This window comes from Aquila chrysaetos, chromosome 9 (genome assembly GCF_900496995.4).
Source record: "Aquila chrysaetos chrysaetos chromosome 9, bAquChr1.4, whole genome shotgun sequence".
Taxonomy (NCBI): domain Eukaryota; kingdom Metazoa; phylum Chordata; class Aves; order Accipitriformes; family Accipitridae; genus Aquila; species Aquila chrysaetos.
Window position 1 is genome coordinate 5,077,654 of NC_044012.1, and position 21,286 is coordinate 5,098,939.

The 21,286-nt window shown below is 40.7% G+C and overlaps 1 protein-coding gene across 2 annotated transcripts in view; it reads right to left on the minus strand.

Moving 5' to 3' along the window:
- CDH13 (cadherin 13) overlaps positions 1-18,610 on the minus strand; it is a 517,159-nt gene extending 498,549 nt beyond the window's left edge. For both annotated transcript variants that reach the window (XM_030026184.2, XM_030026183.2), the window contains exon 1: positions 18,451-18,610. In XM_030026184.2, the coding sequence (XP_029882044.1) occupies positions 18,451-18,495 (45 nt within the window). In that variant the 5' untranslated portion in view covers positions 18,496-18,610. The remainder of the gene's footprint in view (positions 1-18,450) is intronic.
- Between the last annotated feature and the right edge of the window lie 2,676 nt (positions 18,611-21,286).

Consider the following 21,286-nt stretch of genomic DNA (forward strand, 5'->3'; position numbering starts at 1 on the left):
AAAGCTTACCTTTGCTTTTGCCTGGCCTATGTTGTGTATACGATCCTACATATACTCATACATACCTTTGTGTGCGTGTATATATACACACGCCATGCGTATATGCATACGCATAGCATTCTCCTGATTGCAGTACCTAAAGTCTTCACATTTCATCTCCCCTCTCTACCATGAAATGCATCTTTCTCCAGATCTTTCAGATTCCAAAAAAACAAATTTCAATTCAGCAGTTTGTTGTGTCTTAATAAAGAGAAACACGATAGTGTGTGTTTCAGGCAGGTCAGCTAATTAGGTGGTTTGTCCTTGAGAGCAGAGATTGCACAAAAGACTTTTTTTAATGCATTTTACTAACACTGAAAATGTTGTCAGTGCTTAGATAATATTTTGAATGGGCTTACAGTTTACAATGATTAGTTATGAGAATAGCAAGAACATTCAGACATATGTATGTTCCCTAAAAGCTCAGGGAGGTTTAGCCTCTTTCAAATCATAGTTTTGTTTACAAAATCCTAGCTTAGGAGTCCTTACAATTCAATTAAGAGAAAGAAAATCTGATTTTTATCTTCTGTTAATACCATAAATATTAAAAGCAGAAAATAAACAAAATGCTTAACTGTTACTGATACTTGACAGATACACATCTTGGATTTTTAGAAAGAACATCACAATCATTGCTCCCAAGTATAATGCCAAAATGATGACCAAGTTTGAAAAGAAATGTTTGATTTTTAAGGCCTTGCAATTCAAATGCTGCACGCCACCTATAATATGGAAGTCCAAGAAAAAAGTGCCAGTACTGAATATACACATATGGCTGCCATAAATGCAAATTCCTATTGAAATTGTATCACTCATATTGGCTAATATTACTTTGTTTCCTTCCAAGTGTTTCACATACAGGAGTCTGATGAAATATTATTCAAATAAGTAATTCTTCACTATTAGGTTTAATCTCTAGTTTGAATTGTGCTATAAAGAAACAAAAACAACCCCATTTGCAGTAGTCAGCTGCAAATTATTTGATGTAAGACTTCTAGCTAATATTCCACTGAGGATACTAAAGATTGTTATATTGTATTTCTGGGCTGCACAGGATACTACACATAGAAAGGAGACCACCAACTTGGTCATGTGAGGAAGTTTGGCCAGATAACACTTCTCACCTCCTTCCTCAGACCATCTCAGAGTAAGACTGCACACAATGGGAAAGAGTAACTTACATGGCAGTTTGAGCCATCTGAGAAGACTTTAGTGTCTGCACCAATACTTCACTAAAAGAGTTGTTGACTGAGCTCAGAAGTACATAGATGAACACATTATTCCAATGAAGGAGAAAACTGTAGTAATTTGTTCTTTCATGCAGAAGCAGAGAAGCATTCCTAGTAGACCACCTCTACTCTTTTCTTTGATCACAGCTAACTACAGACAGCAAACGGAGAGAATAGGAACCTAATTCTTTCAACAAGTTTAAAGCATGACAGAAACATGGATCCAGCAATTGTCACACATGCTACTGACTTGTTTGACATTGCATCTCTAAGAATACCTACAATTTCATTTCCTAATTCCCTGAATGCCTTTGCACATTAACGCCTATCAGGATGACAAAGGAGGATGAACTTGAAATGAAGGACAGCCTAACAACTTCCCTGAGTCTGTGCAAGATGGGGTTTAACTAGCAATGGTGAAGAGCAGCTGAGAGGACATCTGCCAGGACTCACATGGATCTTCACATAAAATATATTTTTTTCAGTGTCCAATTATCATGATTTAGAGGGCAGAGGGAATGAGGTATAGTAAATATAGGAGGAATAAGAACTTATTTTCTGCTTTTATTCTCAGATTTGTAAGCACACAACATGCTTTAAATGCTCACATGCTAGATTAAAGTTGCCAAGCAAAGAAAATGACAGAGTACTCCTGAAGAAAAAAAAAAATTCAGATGGGAAAAAGGAAAATATTCTTAAAAACCCATTGATCCTAATCTTATTTTAATTTTAGTAAAGCATTGATGTTCAATAATCTGAAATACATCATTGACAAGAACAAAATGACAACAGTCAAGCCTCCCCTTCAGGTGAAGTCATTCTTTTAACCGCAATTCCCCAAGAGCACTAAAAATACATCTTCATTGTCACAAGAAGACTGCAACATACCTTTAGGACAAGGATTAAATGCTGGCAGTTAGATGCACTGCAGAAATAGAGGGACAGATTTTTCATTAAGACACAAACTAGTGAGTGTAATTAAAATTTTAGTTCTAATAAATAGAAAGAGTGTAAGACACTTTCCAGGATTCCCCCCCAAAGCAGCACGTTGCTCTGCATTCTCAGGACCAGGGACAACGTGTACTGATGGATAATTTGGGGCTCCTGAGCTATGATTGCATCCTACTTGTTAAAGACTTCCTATAGGACTTTGCACAAGCTACTTTCTTGCTTTGTGCTTTAGTTTTCCCTGCTCTTAAGTGGTATTATCATCTAACTTCTCACAGAAGTCAGGAAAATAAAAATTAGAGATATAGTAGCATACAGAAAAAGTGAGGTCCCTTCATTATGTAACATTATTCATAGCCCCCAGTAATGCAATTCTGCCTTGAAAGATACATCTACCAGGTGTTCTTAACTATAATAAATAACTATAAAAGGCAATTGAGAAGAGGCACTCTGAATATAGGTCATCTGTCTTTCCCTTGTATTTGCATTGCTCTCCAATTAAGGGCTTGGCTTCATGCAAATCCCATGCAGCTCTGTATTCGCAAGTGGCAAGTGCCCCAACTTTAGCCAAATCACAAGAAACAAGTGTCCAGCATCTCTTGAAACTTGGCTCATCTGCCTCAGAGCTATGCTTTTAGTTACATCCTCAAAAGGACACAAAAGCTCATGGCTTAATTTCTCACTCTTCTAAACACTAGCATCTTTTGACTAAGAACTTGTTGTTCTAGGGTTTTGGGGTTTTTTTTGTTTGGTTGGTTTGGGGGGGGGGGGGGGGGGGGGTTATATATCAGTTTCTGTCACTCTGGAGCCAACATACCAAAATCCCTTACTGATTGGCCTGCAGCAGTCCGTAAAAATTTTACAGTAAATCCTGCAGCTGGAGACATACTGCTGGTACCTTGCTGGATGCACTAGACAGCAAAAGAAATAAACAGCTAGTGTAAGAAAGAGTATTAACTTAGTTCCACAGAGCATTTAGAGACTTTTTATTTTTGGTTTCACTTGGTTCATAAAGCAATTAAACTTTGGAAGTTCTCTGCAAAGCAGAGCTATTGTTCCCTGCCAGAAGACCCAGCTCTAGAGCAATTGGTCAGGGAGATAGAAACTCCAGAAACCCTGGAGACCTGACTCTGGACAGTCTGTCAGACAGTAACTGACCCCTCTCAAAGAAAACAGAGTTGCTTCTTTATGTTAGCATACTTTTTTTTTTTTTAATAGTACCCTAGAGAAATCTCACTATTAGGTTTCAAAGCTCTTTACAGATAGGGAAAATGAGGCAGAGGCACGCTCATTAGATCTTAGAAGCTCTGGATAGCAGAAGCTCATCTTTCTAGTCACTGTACACACACAGGACACAGTCACGGGTCCCCACACTGATGCTGCAACTCCCGGATCTTGACGCTAGTCAATTAGCAGACAGAATATATTAAGACACCTGGTTTCCAATATACTTCCTTTATGTATTACTAGCACAATGCAGCATTAAACATGTCAGGGACTACTCTTGGTAGCAAACAAAAGGTTAATGCTTTCCAAAGTGCAGTTACCCACAAGACCATTCTGACATTTCAGAAGTCAAGAGGAACTATTATTAGCTGTGTCTAATAATATTGCAAGTTCCCACCCATGGAATCTGTGTGCAATCCTCCATTGAATTGGCAGCCTTTGGCAGTATCACTGCCACATGATTTGAACCAGGCAAGTCTCAAAAACACTGCCACAGCACTGTGTAGCCAGCTTGAAAATATCTTCACTGCTCTAGGGAGATGAGTGATCCCTTTGGAATTGGTTTTTGGAACTGTAAACTAATGAATCACTAACAGCTTTAAAGTAGACAAAATGTATTGCAACAGAGCACGTAGTGCCGCACAACTGAAGGAAATCTGTTTACAGTGCTTCAACAGACACTTGAAATCAAGAAGCTGAAGAAGGATGAGGCTGTTAAGAGAGAATCAAAGCTCCAAGCGCTGTGAGCACAGTTATCCCTACCAGGGCCAGCAGCTATTCCCTGGTGCCAGGGGTGGGCTCTGACCCCCAGGCATGCTAGCCAAGCACAGCAAGGCAAGCCACAGCTCAAGGGAGGGTGTCCACATGGAAACAGGGCAAGGGACAGCAAGAAACAATACTCCTCTGGGCCTGTTAGCAAATGTGCTTCAGTGCTAAGTACAGAGATCAGAAATTACTTCTGTCATTGAGACACATTCACTGCCTACATCACCACAGCTGCCTGGAGACCTTGTCAGTAAGATTTACGCTATATTTGGCAGTGGGACAAGGCTGACACCAAACTTTGTGTTCAAGTCAAAGGTCAGCCTTCTGCATGTGACTGGTGGAAAAAGACACTGCTTTACAGTTCAGATTCTTAATGAAGCAGCACAGTCTGAAGAGAGAAGCTAAAAAAAAAATAAGAAAAAATGAATCAAATTCCACAAAGACTTTGCTGGACAAGGGGAAGGCCAAAGCTCAAAACCCTCCTCAACCTAAGGATGCTCAAAGCCACAGCTATTGCTTAAGAAAGCTCCGTGCCCTACTTTTGTCCAGCCAAAGCTAGGCTGTTACACAAATAAGATGCCTTGGGCCAGAAGGAGACCAAGCAAAAAAAAGAGCATAACTTTGAATGGAACAGTTAAAACCTTGTCTGGGAAAGATGGTAAGTTTGATGTACTAGTGCTGCTTATCCAGAGACTAATTACATCTTTTACAGCAAAGAGTTACTAAATAAGACAGAATACCAAAGAATCCCTTCCTTGAAGGATGTTCTCTACCCATAAAACTGCAGACACACTTTCTTGTCTCCCTCGCTTTTCAGGCTCCATGAGTACTACACACCTTCCAGTCCAGCAGCCTTGCTTCAGCAAGAAGCCTTGCCAATAGCACTAACAAAACCAGAGATTTACAGGTGCCAAGGTAGCTAGGTGATCAAATAGGTCACCGATTCACAACAAATATATGGAAGAAGGACAAATTAAAAGACACAGCAATTATTATTTAAACAGATAGCTCAAGATTTGCTATCAATGAAATTCATATAGCCACAGCCACAGGAGGCAACTGCATGGTGAACCAGGAAATAAAGTGGTATGTGAAGGGAAAAATATCTCTCCCTGCTGCACTGGACTTTACCAGCATGTGACAAGCAGCAGGGTAGTACAAATAAATCAAGGAGGGGCTCTTGTTTACAGTTAAGCAGCTTCAGACCCCAAAATCATCCAAATTTCAGTGCACCAACTGCAAAGTAGTTTTAGAAATACCAAAAATAGTTGTAGCAATACCAGATCAGAGCCCTACCCCAGGTGCTGCATAGCCTTCCCTCCCTTCCCTAAAGAGGCTTAAGAGAAAAGTTTACCCCGATGACTGCATTCAAAGCCTATCCCTACCCCCAGAGCTTGGCACAAAATTCTGTGCACCATGTACATCTCTAGCTTGTAAGCTGGGAGAGATGTACTGCATGTACTTCCTACACTTTTAAAGCAAAGGAATGCGGTCACAAATCAACAACAGTTTTACAAGGAAAATGAGGGAAGATCTTCAGTTCCCATCATATTTGGAGTCATATTCAGAGCTACACATATTCCCCAAGAGCAGTCATGACATGAGGAGTGGCAGCATAACAGGCCTGGCATGTCCCTAACTCAGACACACTGTTATTTAAAAACCCCAGCCCTTCTCAGAGGGGTTAACTCAGGGCAAGACTGAACCCTGCAGGGAGCGCACTGAAGCCGTAACTGAACAGGGGTATTTACACCACAAAGCACCCATGGAATTACTCTCTTTTTAAAGTTGCTCACAGCAGTATTAAGAGGTGGCTGCATCCAAGCTAACTAAGGCTGTAGCTAGCTGAGGATTTTGGCAGAAACTTTCCACAGGTACCCAAGCCTTACTTCTGTATTGGTACTGCTGATTTAAAGTGACAGTTGCAATGATACTTTACACTTGAAATAGACTCCTGCCCATCAGGCAAGTGAACCAAGACCAGCATGCCAATTATACAAGCACAGCTTATCAAACAGTAAAGATTTGGGGATGCAGCAGACCTGAACTACAGGCCAATCCCCAAACTGGAGAAAACAAAGTTGACTTGTACCTCTACTCCAGCATCAGGCCAACTCACACACTGTCCCAAGAACAGCAGGTATGAACAGTGGATCTCAGGTCTAGAAGCCTCTGTTCTACCCAGGCTCCGAAGGCAGAAATAAGAATGCTAGTTTGCTTGCAGTCATTACACACGTACAAGGAAAAACCTGCAAATTAACTATTTTTCCATTTTTGTTTTCTTTTCAATGTTTTGAAAGGTCAAATGTATTTACATTCTGCTGTGTTCTCTTTACCAGTGCTTTAACTCAAGCACTGCCAGATAAATCACAAGTTGTGCAAACACCCCAGAAATACAGTGTCAGAAGTAGATCCATTGTGCATGAATTGTATGTTCAGTTTTCATGGGAGGGTTGTTTCCATTTTAAGCACAGAAGAACCTGCAGAAAACTAACAGCTAGTTTGCAAATGTGCCTGAAGTCAGGTTCTCTGCCCTTTAATCTTTGTGCTTCATCTGGCCTCTAAGAGATGTCAGAAAATAAGAGAAAGGGGATAAGTCTGTCAAATTATATATAAGCAAAAGTGGTAGGGGGAGGGAAATCACACAACATCTGACAAAACTTTGGAGAATTTATCTTTCATAACAGCTGCCCCATAATACTCATTTCAGCAAGACATTACCCAGCTTTTCCTGGTATCTGGCTTGCTTCATGTTTATTGCTAGAAGGCTGTAAGCATTGTATTTCCCCTCCCCAGCTCTCTGGCCCTTTCCTACCTTTCCATTTTCTCTGGGACATACTCATTTCCATCAGTATGCAGTTAAAAAGTATGCTTGTGTTACACAGAGGACATGTGGGAAACAACCTTTCTGATATACGTAAAATCCTGTCTGAAAGGATTTTACAAGTGACACGCAAACAGTTTCAAAAGAAACTGCAATGTGTTTTCCTGCAAGGAAGGTTGGCTTGGCCTCACACCTTATACCCAGTTTGTCCTCTGTTCTCTCCTTTCCCATTCCCTCCCCAGCCAACTAGTTAATTAGAGGAAGGTATCTCCTAAGTTTTATTTCATCTGTGTGGTAACAAGTCTCACAAAGCATCAGTAGAATGGATTTAATGATCACGAACACAACAATGTCAAAGCAGCAGAGATAAATATTGTCCATTAAGACATACAGCAAATGATAATAAAAAAGTCACACCAAAACACAAAATGTAGAAGAGAGGAGAGTTCTGTGGCTGGGGAGCTAATGAGTGCTGGAAACAGAGTTTTACAAAGGATTACATTTCCTGCCTCTTGTAAACCAGCACGCTGATACACAAATGTGCATAAAACAGAGTAGAGTACTGCTGTTTCCTGTGCCAATGACTTCAGATCCATGTATGAGCAGGGCTCTGGATATGGGTGTCAGCCTAAACTATCAGGTAAGATTGCACCTAAACGAAGACATGGAAATCAAGCAGAATCAGACTAGATGCTGCACTCCATTCCTGTATACACCTGTTAACTGTATCACAAATATAAAATGCTGCTTTCCAAATCCTAACAGCTGCAAAAAGTTACAGGACATTGAATACCACTTTGTTTTTCTCCCCCACCCCCAGTTTTGTTTATCCTTCCATTTTTGTGTGTTAAGGTTTGATCTTTCCTGTATTTCTCAGTCAGCCAAGGAAAGGGACAAGAAATTCAGCAGCTATATCAGCATGTTTATTACTAAATAACTATCCCAGCACTTCTGGCTCTAAGAGATCACCAACTTAAAACCGTTAATGGGGCAGTTAAATTCAATTCTCTTTTGCACACATGCAGATAGAACTAGACTGCCTTAGGGGACTGAGGGAGAAAGGAGTAGAATAATACAAACATACCGAGAAATGCACAAGATTTGGGCCAGATACACAAGTACTAAAGTACAATGCTTATAGTTGCCTACCACATTAGCTAGAGGTTACACTTTAACACTGCACTAACTCTAGGCAATCTGCAGATTACATAGGTCCTGGTTATTATCACTGGGTAAAACGCTAAAGGAAAGTGACTCCTTAAGTGTGTCTGGTTTTCCTCATGCTGCAGGAAAATCCCCATCATCTTCTTATCTATCACCAAAAGACAGACATCTATAAGCACCAAAACCAGGTATGGACTTTCCAAAAGGGCCTGTTCAAGCCCATCTAAGAGAAGTTAAACCACAGTAGCAAGAAATATTCACCCTTTCCCCCAATACTAGAAGTTCTGGAAGAAAGTTCGAGTAGAAAAACTAAAAGCACTCAGACTACCTGAATTTTTTTGAGCAGATAAAGTAGAACAGAGAAAAAAGTAATTTGAACAAGGAAATTACAGGAATGCTGATGCTTCCAGTCAGCCTGGAGGTAAGGCAGGGAGAACCACTCATGCTGTGCATGATTGCTTTTTCTTTCTTCATATCCCAGCTAGACTCCAAAAACAGAGAGCATGCAGAAATCAGAAGTCAAGAACAAGCTGGAAAAACGATTTTGTTCAGGTACAACATGAGTTATGGCAGACAACCAAGTCAGTTTCTGTTTTAGTCAAGCTCCTTCAGCCACCCATAATCAACATTTAGCTCCCACGCACAGCAAGAAACAGGTTCTGTGCTTGTGTCCCTTTGACTCATGAAGGAACAAAAGCTTTGAAAACTGTATTCTTGGGAAGCAAGTGTAAGAAGATTGAATCCTCATTTCAGAGGGACACAGCCATACAGGTAGAGGCAGCTGTTCCACAAAGTCAGAGATTAGCTTTCAATAGCCCATACAAGTCTACAGATTCTCATGTTTCAGGCTTGTAACAAATGGTCCATCCATGTATCATTGTCCCCCCAGGAGTTCAAACATTTAGGTGCATCTCACTAACAATGACACTTTAGGACAGCAACATCACGCTTCCAGAAACTGGACATAGGAGTAGAACAGCCATGATGGGACAGCTCACCTCCTACTAGAGAAACCCAAGCTTTTGGTAGCTCTGGCTCCTCCAATCTGAAGAAAGGAAGGAAGATGGGAACCTTTATCAGTGAACAGACAGTGGGGGAAATATTCTGCTATTGAGACTACATCTCACATTGCAGTAGAAATATCCAGCACCTCTCCCATACCCAAGCACTGGAAGCATAGTTGGTTGTACATTATCTGCCCGTCTTCTACACGAAACTGGTTTGGTCTCAAATGCTTTAAGTATATATAGCACTGCCAGCCTCATCCTCTGCTCCAGCTGATCATTTTGCCAGCAGCCATTACATCAACACCAGTTATAAGCAAGTACACTCCTTTTTCCTCTTATGCACAAGAAAACTCTTTGCAGTTATGATTAGCTAAACATTTTCTCTTCTTAGTTTCCTCTATATGCAAAATACTAGCTGTAGAGAGATAGGCAGTTCTTTGGCAAATCATAACCAATTACATTCTTGAAAGTTGAGTGGCATTATTAAAATAGTACTACATACACCAGCAGCTTCTGATTGGCCTAAAGACTGAATTTATTCTGGGCTCCCTCCAATCAGAATTAATCTTTCTATAGTACAATGAACTGTCACTACTGAATCAACACCAGCAGCAAAAGTGACAGCAGCCTACATCATTACTCAGCTAAGATAATAGAACTAAAGTCACTGAAACAGGCAGATGTTGGAGGCTGTCTCCCATTTCAGAATAATGTTCCTGTCGTAACTCAGCACTTATTTTAGGGAAGCAAGGATAAATTCATTACCATTTGCAGGGCGCTCAGATATAATAGTAATAGAAGCCATGTAAGCCTCCCAGTACATACACAGTGGAAATGCACATGGCATTGATACTAACCATCCTTCAACTAGATAACACAAAGCAGGGCAATGCAATCAATCCATGTCCGCTGGAGACCTGCTCCCATATTAGTGCAAGTGTTTCGCTATTGTAAACTCAGAAAACTGAAGTTGAGACACATGCAAGATCAGAAGTAATTGCCACAAGTTTCATGATTTATTCCCAGCATCCTTACTTTATTTCCAAAGGTAATCCTTACCTCATATACAAAACTATCATCTAAAGAGCTGCTGTTTTGTCAGATTGCAATAATCAATATCTTCACTGCACAAAAAGCTATACTTCTGCATTGATAACTAAACTGCATAGATACAACAATTACAGAAAACTACTAATGACATTTAAAACTGGAGGTTGTATCTTCTTTATCATTTTTAAATAAGATCTTTTCATTAAAAGCATTAGAGGAAAATAACAATTCCAAGAACAGAAGCAAATGTCAGATCCTTATCTATTTCCAAACAGAAGCATAAGGAGGTGCAAAAAGGTGTGCTTCCCATTACTGCTAGGCTTTAATGACCATCCTTACATCTTTGTCCCACTGAATGTCTCCTGCAATGATATTGACACATATTAAGAAAAGGTGATCAAATATGGGCCTAACTACTTTAGTGTTCAGGTCAGAGCTGTATATCAGTAAATTGATAGCATTATCTATATTCATAAATCAAGATTTATAGAGTTGAGAGTCCAGTTAGTTCAATCAGATCATGAATTATGAAAGCAAAAGACATTTTGGAAGAGAATAAAACCACTTAGCCTGACACAGAATACAACCTTTACATAGCAGGCTAATACAAATGCCCAGAAATCAAAACTGATTTTTATGTATTGTTCTATTTTAATTCCATTCTCATTTATCTTTACCCACTGGTTTTTCATTTTGCATTTCACCTGAATAAGGATGGTAGATAATATCCATGACTTCCTGGCACTTACAAGACCAGTTATCTTATCATGGCAGAAGGTCAAACTGAACACCTTTTAATTTGGCCAGTTATCTAACTGTCCTGAACAGCTCAAACCTGCAGCTGAGATATCCATTCCTGCTGCGTAGCACAGTTGGAGTTGCTCAGCTTCCTCTGACAGAGCTCTGAAACAATGGGTTTAACAGGGAAGGAAATGCCCATTCGATTCTACTGGCTAATTCCATCTCCTTTCACTTAGCAAAGTACCAGATGCTCTGGATTTCCTGCTTTGTCAAATGTAGAGCAGTGCTATGTTCAGCTCTCACATTTTAATATAGTTGTTTGTTGTCTGATAAAACCTGGTTCCTCAGGGAAAACAGGGCCATCTCTAGAGAAATGTATAAATACACCTTATTTGGCAGTAGGGGAACTCAAAGCCAGCAAGTTTGTCTGTGGGAAAATGCGAGATCTTGGGAACACTGTTCCCAGCGTTTTCTCTGTTCCCAAGCAGTTACCAACAGTTGGTTCAAAGTTAAAATGTAATGGAGTCTTCAAAGACCATCTTACATCAAGAAAACCAAAATAGGCTGGGGAAGGGGCAACTTTACATGATTTCCCCCCTGCCTCTGTCCTTGTACGCCATCTATACAAGCTATGGATCATACTCCTAATTCATGCATGCTGGGATAGCTCCCTAGTGGATCCAGACAAATTTACAGCAGTTTAGAATTTCTACCTTTATCCAGTGACTCCACAGACAGCTGGCAGCTTTTATTTTACTCTTACAGGTTCAAAATCCCCTATGTTTGACTCCAAGACTCTTCTTTAAAGACAGTTTGCACAGAAACCCTTCTTGCAATTCCAAGTTATGCCAAGACAATGAAAAGAAATAGATTAAGTGTCTATAAAGTAGATGAGCCGATTATCAGCGTGATAAGTATGTTGTAACATGGTTTTTTGCTCCATAGCAATTCAAACAAAACTCAATGTGGTAACAGTTTTATGGATTGATTTGAAGCAATGAGAAGTTATTAATCCTCTTTCTACCTCTGCCACAGATGTGTTACTGTCCATGTGGCAGACAACCATTAATGTATGGAATCAGTACTCTCCCAGCTGTGTTCCTAGCCAAGCTTGCCAGCTTTGCCCCAGAGCAGATAAAGAGCACTCACGCTCAACATAGCTCAGGGGAGGAAAAAGGGGTAACCTTCAGCACACAAGTAGTCATAGCTGAGAAAAGCTTACAGGTATGGATATTTGCAAGTGAGCGTCTTTTATCCTGAGTTGTGTGTTTACATATTTCTTCACATACAGCCATATTAACAGTGCTGTGACAGCTTAACAGCCTAGAACCCATGGTTTTCAGCATTCTGAGTCCTTGTTACATACAAGTACAAGGTCCATCTGCCATGATTACTCATTTGCCAAAAACTTCCTCAAACTTTTAGAAACCCACTTTCTATCTATACTCCTATTAAACACAGCCTTCATACACACAAGAATTATTTGCTCTTCATTACATACCAGACTGCAAAGTCCTAGGGAATTAAATATTAGCTTTTAGAAATATATACATTGCTGTTACCAATAATGAATTAAACATTAGTTGTTCACAGCAAGAGAACAAAAGAGTTTATAGATAGCTATTATTAGGGTTTGTTTTTTTTTTTAAATGATAGTTTGGGGAGTAGAACCTTTAATAAATTGAGTCTGAGGAACCTTAGGCAATAAAAACTTATTAATTTCAGAGAACTGCATATGGGTGCCCAATTTTGGGACACTTCAAAAGCTTGAAGGTAGATGTTCAGCTCCCTAAAAACAAGGCCCATAACAATACCAAATTAGACATCCATACATGGATATTCATAGATATCAGAAGTTATTTAAACACCTTAATCAGCCTTTCCAAGTGGTTAGAGATACTGCTAACTGCTATGTGCTGAAAAGATTCACCCCACCCCACTCTTAATAGCTCATATTTATTTTAGCTTGTTCTTAGAACTGTTTTAAACAGCTCCATCAAACCAAATCTTAAATTCCTCCTTTTTTTCTTTAGCCAAGAAAATTAATGGTGCAAAACAGCAGAATATTGGATAAGTTAGTAGTGGAATGAGTTTCCTTCATACAAAGCAGTAAGGCTTTTAAAGAATTAGATTCTTCCATTTGACAGAGAATACAGTCCACATCACAACACTAGAAATAAAAAAGCAGTGGGCAAATTTCCAAGACCTTTGCATAATGAAACAGTGGTTAATAAAGCAAGCCTTATTTTTCACTCCTCTTTGGCATTTAATATCCTACTGATTTGTATATACTAACATTGTGCTAGCTGCAGGACACATGAAGTGACAAAAAAACCACAGTCTCCCATCTGGGCTGATCCCATCCATCTGGTGATTAGGGCAGGGCACAGTACAACCATATGGCCATGATCAAGAACCCACTAATATCATCCACAGTTAACTGGGAAGAGCTATAGCCCACTTAGTCTCCTAAGGATGATAAATCCCTCTCATTCTGTCTCTCCTCCCCAGTGGACATGGTAGATTTGTCTTTTTGCCTGCACAGATGAAGCTTTGCTGGTTAGAATGCTAGCAATACACAAAAAAGAATTTTGTGCTTGTACCTGTCAAAGACAGAATGAAGACATTATTTCCACGAAACAATTAAAAAACCCACTAACCTCACATTTCTGCCTCAAGTCCCAGATGAAGCCCCCCTCCTCACAAAAGGCTTATGCTGGCATAGGAATTCTGAAAACTGAGGCCAAAAACCTGACACAGCACCTTGGTACAGCCCAGCAGCTGAAGGCTAGAGATAGAACTCCAGCAGTGATGCAGGAAGAATATAAGTCCTGTTATCTAGCTTGCCCTTGCATATTAATAAAATGGGAAGAGCCTACTCACCTAACAACAAACAAGAAGAAAATGCAAGCCAGAACTTCTTGTCTTCTTGAACAGGCACCACTGTTGCTATCTATATAGTTCTAATAGTATCTCAACAAACCAGTGCAACAGGAACCTTTTAGAAATACTAGTTTCTTAGCTGACAAGTCACTAAAAATCAAGTCAATAACCCCCAACAAATCACAGCACAAAGATATTACATGTGCTAGAATAACCTTTTTCAATTTTTGGTCTTCAGAAACAGAAACCAGGTCCCAACATATTGCCTGAGCTACACCTTAAATTGCAGAGTCTCAAGTGAGTTTAATTGTAACACCATAACTCTAGGAGCATTTCCATGACTAGTTTCCACTCATCTATTGCAACAAATCTCCCTTGCTTAGCAATAAGGAGTGTGGGTCAGGTCCTATGTAAGAATATCTTTAAATTATTAGAGCCGTTATCTAAAGTCATACTAATTCACCAGGGCCAACCTTCCCTCCAAGGCAATATTTGACAAATAGCACAGCATGACTGCTGGAATGGCTCTGTGTTTTGGGAGACACCATCTTTTGAATGAGATATGTAAGCGGAATATCTTTTTGACTACATAAGCAAAAACGATGGCCTGAAACTGTCAGGAGTAAGTGTCAGCCTACTCACAAAACGCTCTTCAGTACAAATAATTATATATAATAATTGGCAACTGAGTTTCTCTAACATTTTTAAAGCATTTTTACAACCCTGATATAGCACAAGAGACATAGGACTTCTCTAGAACTCTCAAATAATAAGCAGTCTTAAGCAAAATAAGACCTACAGCAATACGATACAACTGGGAAATGCTTGGTCAGAATTTGAGCATAATCTTTAATGTTATATCAACAGACTTTGTGTGAGCAAGATTTTTCTTTTTTCCTGAAGCTGATAAATTTCTTTTGCATTTAGTACATAGGTACTGACTTTCAAGCTGTGCATGGAGCCCTCTTCTGGAGAATTTGAAGAAATAAAAGCTTAAGAATGCAGCAGCGTGGGCTATGCATTTGGGCAAAGTGTTTTAGGACTAATTTTCTCGAATCACTATAATGACAAGCTTATAAAATCTGTACATTTTTCCAATTGACTTAGTTGCAACCCAGTGGAACATGACAGTTACTGTTGAAGCTATCAAAAAGAGATTTTTTTTTTCTCATCTCATAAGCTTTATTTACAAATTTTATGTTGATTCATCTGTCTGCATGAAATGCACAACATACAAAAGCAAGCCTGTAAACAACTTTTGTTTTAAAAAAATATTTTGCATATAGGCCCTAGAACATATCCTTTGGGAAAAAGGTAAAAAAACACTCTGATCTGATAGATTTAAAAATCTGTATGTATTTGCTGCATACTGTACACTGTATGGTGAACTGCAGAAGCTACCAGAGTACACTTTGGTTTTATTGTCAGCTTCAGATCAGTAAAGCTGTATATTATAGATATGCTTTGTAGTTTTAAAGGTGATCCTGAATTAAAGGATTACTTGAAACATCTTCCTCAGCTACTCCAGCTAATGTTCAGCTTTCTTCTTGGTGAAAACAGGACAAACAGTTGGTAGTAGTGTAGACTAAATCTTTGCAAAACAAAAAATTCATTTATCATGCACCTGTTTACCACAATTTTTACAAACATACTTAATAGGCTGCTTTGTGGAGATGAAAAAGTGATTCCCCATCCTCATCCTCTTAATGCCTCCAAAGGCAATTCTTTTATATTTAACAAGAACAGTTGAATTGGATGCAGACCAAGAAAACTCAAACCCAAAGTTAGTAATTTTAGAAGTGATCTTTTAATAAAACACACACTTATGTTCTTATGAACGTTAAGAATTTCCTCAAACTTTTTTTCTACACTGTAAACTTTGCTATCATTACTTTGAAATTAAGTTATTCCTATCTTCTACTTCCACAGAAAGTATTGCATTACTAGATTGCTATTGCTTAGAAATCATTTTATCAAAATTGAGCTTTGCTGGTTCCACTAGGCATCATTGCTACTGCTAATACAATGCTCACATAAGGGAGGGAAAAAAAGAAAACTTACAAAAAAATCCCAAAATGTGTTACAACCACTACACAGCCAGATGGCTGCATTTGTTTAATATGTTGTTTCTCACATTCTTCTGTTTACTTTTCCTGTCACATGAAAGTTGTGCATGTGCTGTCAAAGAAAAGCCAAACAGCATTTCAGTAATTCCTTTTTCTTTCCCTAGCATGCTACCACCTTCAGTTCATACTTTAACCTACCGAGACTCAACCACCTTATACCTGAAGACAGAATTACATACACTTCCTTATTATAGTCTAATTCATTCCCGAATTCATTAACTCTTAGACACGATCTCCAAGTTTACTTCATAGATGTATTAAATCACCAGGTAGAGACATTGCCACATAAAGCTACATGTGCCAATAAAGAAGGTACAGTTTAAGCACTTAAATACAAAGAAAAGATAAAGCACCACAAGCTCAGCCCTGCAGTATACTAGAACTCATCTCAGCCCAGCAAGAGAAAAAACTCTGAAGTATTGCTGAAAGTTATCAATAAAGTTCAGTTTTCAAAATCAGGTGTTCTACACCTTGTAAGATTCTAAGTAGACACTGATGTTAAAAAAAAAAAAAAGCCCGCTATGTGGTTTAATAGGCCTTAGAAGTCTGTCCTTCTCTATCATACACATACTGCTTTTCCTACAACGGACCACTAAAAAAAAATCCAAACTCATGCTGATTAATTCAGTACTGTGCTAGAGAAGATGGACCAAAAAAAAATAAAAAAAGGACTGACAGCACAGAAAAAGCCAAGCAAACCGCAGTCCAGATGGCAGGTCTCAAACCCAAGGTGAGGGAGCACAGCTCAGTATATCCACAGGTTAACTTTACACTGTCTGTGCCCTCTCCCCCCCCCCCCCCCCCCAGCCCCTCTGCTCCCTAAGCATTGCCTCCCACTGGCAGCTTTGCCAGCCCAGCTGCCTGCCCAGGCTGGATCTCAGCCCACTTTGACAACTTCTCCCCCCTCAGGAGCCCTTTGGGTATCCCCAGCCCACCAGAGCCATTCAGCCCTCCCCAGGAGCAGCAGCTTGCCCACCGGCCAGCCCTTCTACACAGTCCACAGAGCCTCAGCCAGAGCTGTTAGGGAGGCCCTGCAAGAAACTGCATATATCACCAGCACACGCTGCTCTGGCTCCTCAAACTCATCCTTCACCAGTACATTCAGGCACCATACCTATGGCCCAAAGCAGCTGCTTTCATTTGTTACAGTCCCTGAAGCAGGATTGTTATCCTGAACCCACCCAAATGCCTATGTGCTTGCTCACATGAGTGCCCAGTCGCTGAGTCTCCCACTGTCCCATAACTTCAGCCACCCACATTCATGCTTTTTTACTCCTCATCAGGACCCAAATATCCTAGCCTTGATCCACAGCATATATACATTCAGTTCACCCTGCTGCTCCCTATGTACGCACTCTTGGTGTACCTCCTCTCAGCAGTAAAGCTCTCCCAACAGTGATCCCTCACCATTTTGCTCCTTATCATCCTATTTTGAAAAAGCAGACTAAATGCCTGCTGGAGATTGCAGTTACACAAACACGAGTGCACAGACTCAGCGTCCCGAGCACTAGTTCAATGCTCTAAAACCCAGCAAACCCCTAAGGGTTAACAAAACCACTCGATCGCAAGTCAAAAAGGAATTAACTTTTATTTCTACTCAGTGCACAGGATGCCAGTACCACTGTCACTAAATGCAAGAGTTTACAGAGCTCCTAAGACAAAAGAAGGAAGGATGCATTCAAGCTGGACAACAACAAAGGATTTTCAAACCTCCCCAGAGCTTCCAAAAAGTGAGCCCTGTAACAGCAGCAAGAGGAAAAGAGAGCAACCAGAAGGTATTGAGAAGTCAAAACCCAGAGAGTCCCTTTGCTTTGACAGACAGCAGCAGCAGGGCTTTAGCAGCTCCGTGTTTGTAAGGCTGGGTGTTTTTTCCTCTGCTTTCTGGCAGAGGGGGATCTATTACATTTAATAAGAGAAAGGCTACATAGCAAGTCACTAACAGAGTATTACACATCTATCAAGAGAGTACGAGAAAGGGAACCTTTTGCAAGGTCTGATTTTATTTTTCCTCCATATTCCCCCTCCTCTTTTTTTTTTTTTTTTAAAAAAAGGCAATAAATAACATGAACTGCCTATAAGCCTACTACCCAGCAAAAGCCACAGAGGAAAGAGGCAAATCAAAGTTGCAGCATTTGATATGACAGAAAATACTGCTGCTGCAGCTGCAACCGAGACACTTGAAAGATTTCCCCCCACCACCCTTCCTGAAGGGAAACCAAAAAATGCTATATATCACACAGCAAATTTGTTGTAATTCTAAATCAAGGAACTATGAGATTCTACATTCCTAGCAACTGGCTTATAACAGAGATCTTGCATCTTTCAACAGTAATTCAAGCAACATATAATTACTCAGAAATCAGACCTGAATTACAAATACTTTCAAATCCAAATGCACAAGAGAAGGCAGATGAAAGAAAGCAAGGAAAAAAACACACATTTCTTACCTGGGACAGCAGAAAGGACAGAGTAAGTTGAGTTTTGTGCTGCATTTTGCCAGACTAAAAGGTACCAGAGGCTTTTTCATTCATGCACTCGGCTGCACTGAGCATATTTTCACTGTGAAACAGCCTTTGAGAAGAGACTCTGCCTTGAGAGCCAGCCAACTTCCCAAATAGATCAGCAGCATCATCACTAAAGCATTGGATAGAGTCTGATGACCAGAACCAATGGCTTTACAAGGATGATTTCTTCACAAAGCATCCCCATTTTGCATCACACATATTGGGCAAGCACCTCTCACAAACACAGCACCTTTAGAAAGCATTTTGCTTTGGTGTATTTGTGTGTTTAGTTTCAGCCTAACAAATCATGCCTTACAGATCTCAATAGTATTTTCCCTTTTAGAGAATGGAATTGCACAGAGAGAAAATAAGAGCAACTCTGAGCACCGCTGCAAAGAGATTCGCTTTATTAAAATGTTAATAAGGTATGCTTTATTTTCAATAAATCAAAAAAATGACCACTGCAGTTTTAGTTACTTCCAAGCCTTAGAAGAAGAACACAGTGAAATTTTTCAGTGCAGCAGAAATACAGATTATATTTTGTGTTTTCCCCTCAATCTCACAAATCACAACGAAGACAGATCAATTCTAGCCTGCAGAAAAAATCCATCATAAGGCAATAGATTTTATTAACTGCTCAGGTAATGGCAGAACTGGCTTTTGATTCAATGAATTTGAATCTAGGACAAAGTTTCAAAGACGCATGCCCTTCAATTACAAAAACTTTTCCTGTTTGGAAGAGGGGACCTGATGTTTCAAGAACCTGCTTTCTCCAGATTGGTTATGTTGCAACCCAGCAAGTAACACCAGGCAGATGGACCAAAGATTAAAAATTAATTTCCCTATCTGCATTTCCAGCTCCACCTCTCTTGCCACTCCCCATTAGCACAACAGTCCAGTCCTTTTTTGACTTGTCTTCTTGCAGTCGCCAGGGTTACTTAGCAGTGCCCTTCCCCCATTTTCAGTAGGGTCAAAAGTCTCCTCAGCTCTCATGACTGATACTTTTCCCTTGCTTGATCAACCAGCAGAGCCAGCTGCCACCACTTTCTGCTCTGTCCCACCACAGGTGACTGCTGCACCAGTGAAGATGAGCAGAAACACGGGGAGCAGAAGGCAGGTAGGCAGATTTGAAGGGATATGTATTCAAAGGAGCTGCCAACCACTTTGAATTCCTCAGCATCAGTAGGAGCTTCCTGCTGTGAATAATGTTGTTTGACAGCTTCCCCAACCACTGCTAGTCTCCTGCTCACAGCTCACATATTCCTTTACTTACACACTGGACCAAAACTGAGGGAAAACACTGTCCTTCCAAGTCTAAGCCCTCACATGGAGCAACAACTCTGCTCCAGTACCTCCATCACACCTGAGTATAAATTAATACTCAAGATGGATCAGAATTCAAACCAAACCCAGCAGGAACTACCAGTAGGAATTACAATGCTCTATATAACTGCAAAAGTTTCACCACTTACACATATACACTTATAAAAAAAAAAGCAGGTAAGTTGCTTTCTTTTTCACCCTTTTTTTCAGGCAGAAAGCCAGTTTAGCAGGGTAAAAAAGAAAATTTTTAATCCTAAAGAGCTCCAAGATAAGCAAGTGACCATCTCCCATTGCTCCTTCAGGGTCCCAGCTTTCCACCAAGTGCAAGTCCCAGCATCAAGAGAAGCACCTCAGAAGTTTATAAACAAGGGGGGGCGTTCATAGGGCATAGCCCGCAGACAACAGCACCAGCTGTACCACAGTATGCACAGCCTTTGTAAGGGAGTACTGGGATTTGGACAGTCTTTTAAACCCCACAAATGAAGGCCAAACAGCTGGGCAAGTTACCAGACCAACCAGAAGTAGGTGGTGGCTGAAAAAAACAAAGGCATAACAGCATCCTGTTTCACAGGAAAGGGACTCATTAAAAAAAAAAACCCACCAACAAAAAACCCATGTTAAAAAAAAAACCAAGAAGTCATGGGGTAGATGATTCACTCCAAGATAATGCTTGCAGTAACACGAGATTTGAGCCAACATGTGCAGTTAGTTTCTGCACAAGACACAGCACGGCTCTGCAGCCAGCCCACAAAGGGTGCAGAGAGGGGGAACAAGGAGTTTGAGGTCTTCCCTGGGCTGCCGCAGGCACAAAAATTAGAGCTGGGCCTCCTGCCATGGTCTCCCTCCTCACCACAGAGGAGCCAGGCACCACAGCAAGGCCCGGAGCAGGGTCTTCCCCCCCAAGAGACCCAGCCCAGACCTCCAGCCCTTCACAGCCAAAGGGAGCCACCTACCACAGCCCTTTGCCTCCAGAAACTGCAACAACCCTCTAATAATGATGTGAAAGAACACTGTTTCAGAAAAAAAAAAAAAATAAATTCACTAACCTTTTCCCTTCAGTCCCACACAGCCTGTCCCTCCTGCTACAGCCTGTCCTTCTTGCCTTAACCTTCTGCTTTCAGCTGCTCCTATTTGTGCTCTGGAGGGGTAATTAACCACTCCTGGAGCAGTAATTAACAGCTCCAGGGGTTAACCGTTCGCAGGTTGCTGCCAACCCCAGGCCCAACATGGAGCACCAGTACGAGGTCAGCTTCGTCCTTCCCCAGCACTCACCCACACAGGGTCTAGCTGCCCTTGGGAAATGGCCTTTTTGGTGTTGCTCAGGTGAGGTAAAATCCAGCACGCAGCAGCCCTGGGTGCTGAGGGGGGGTTCACTGGGGCCGTGGGAGGTGGGAGGTGGGCAGCTGCTGCAAATCAGCCCCTGAGGCCCAGGACAAGGGCTTGGCCCCTTGCAGGT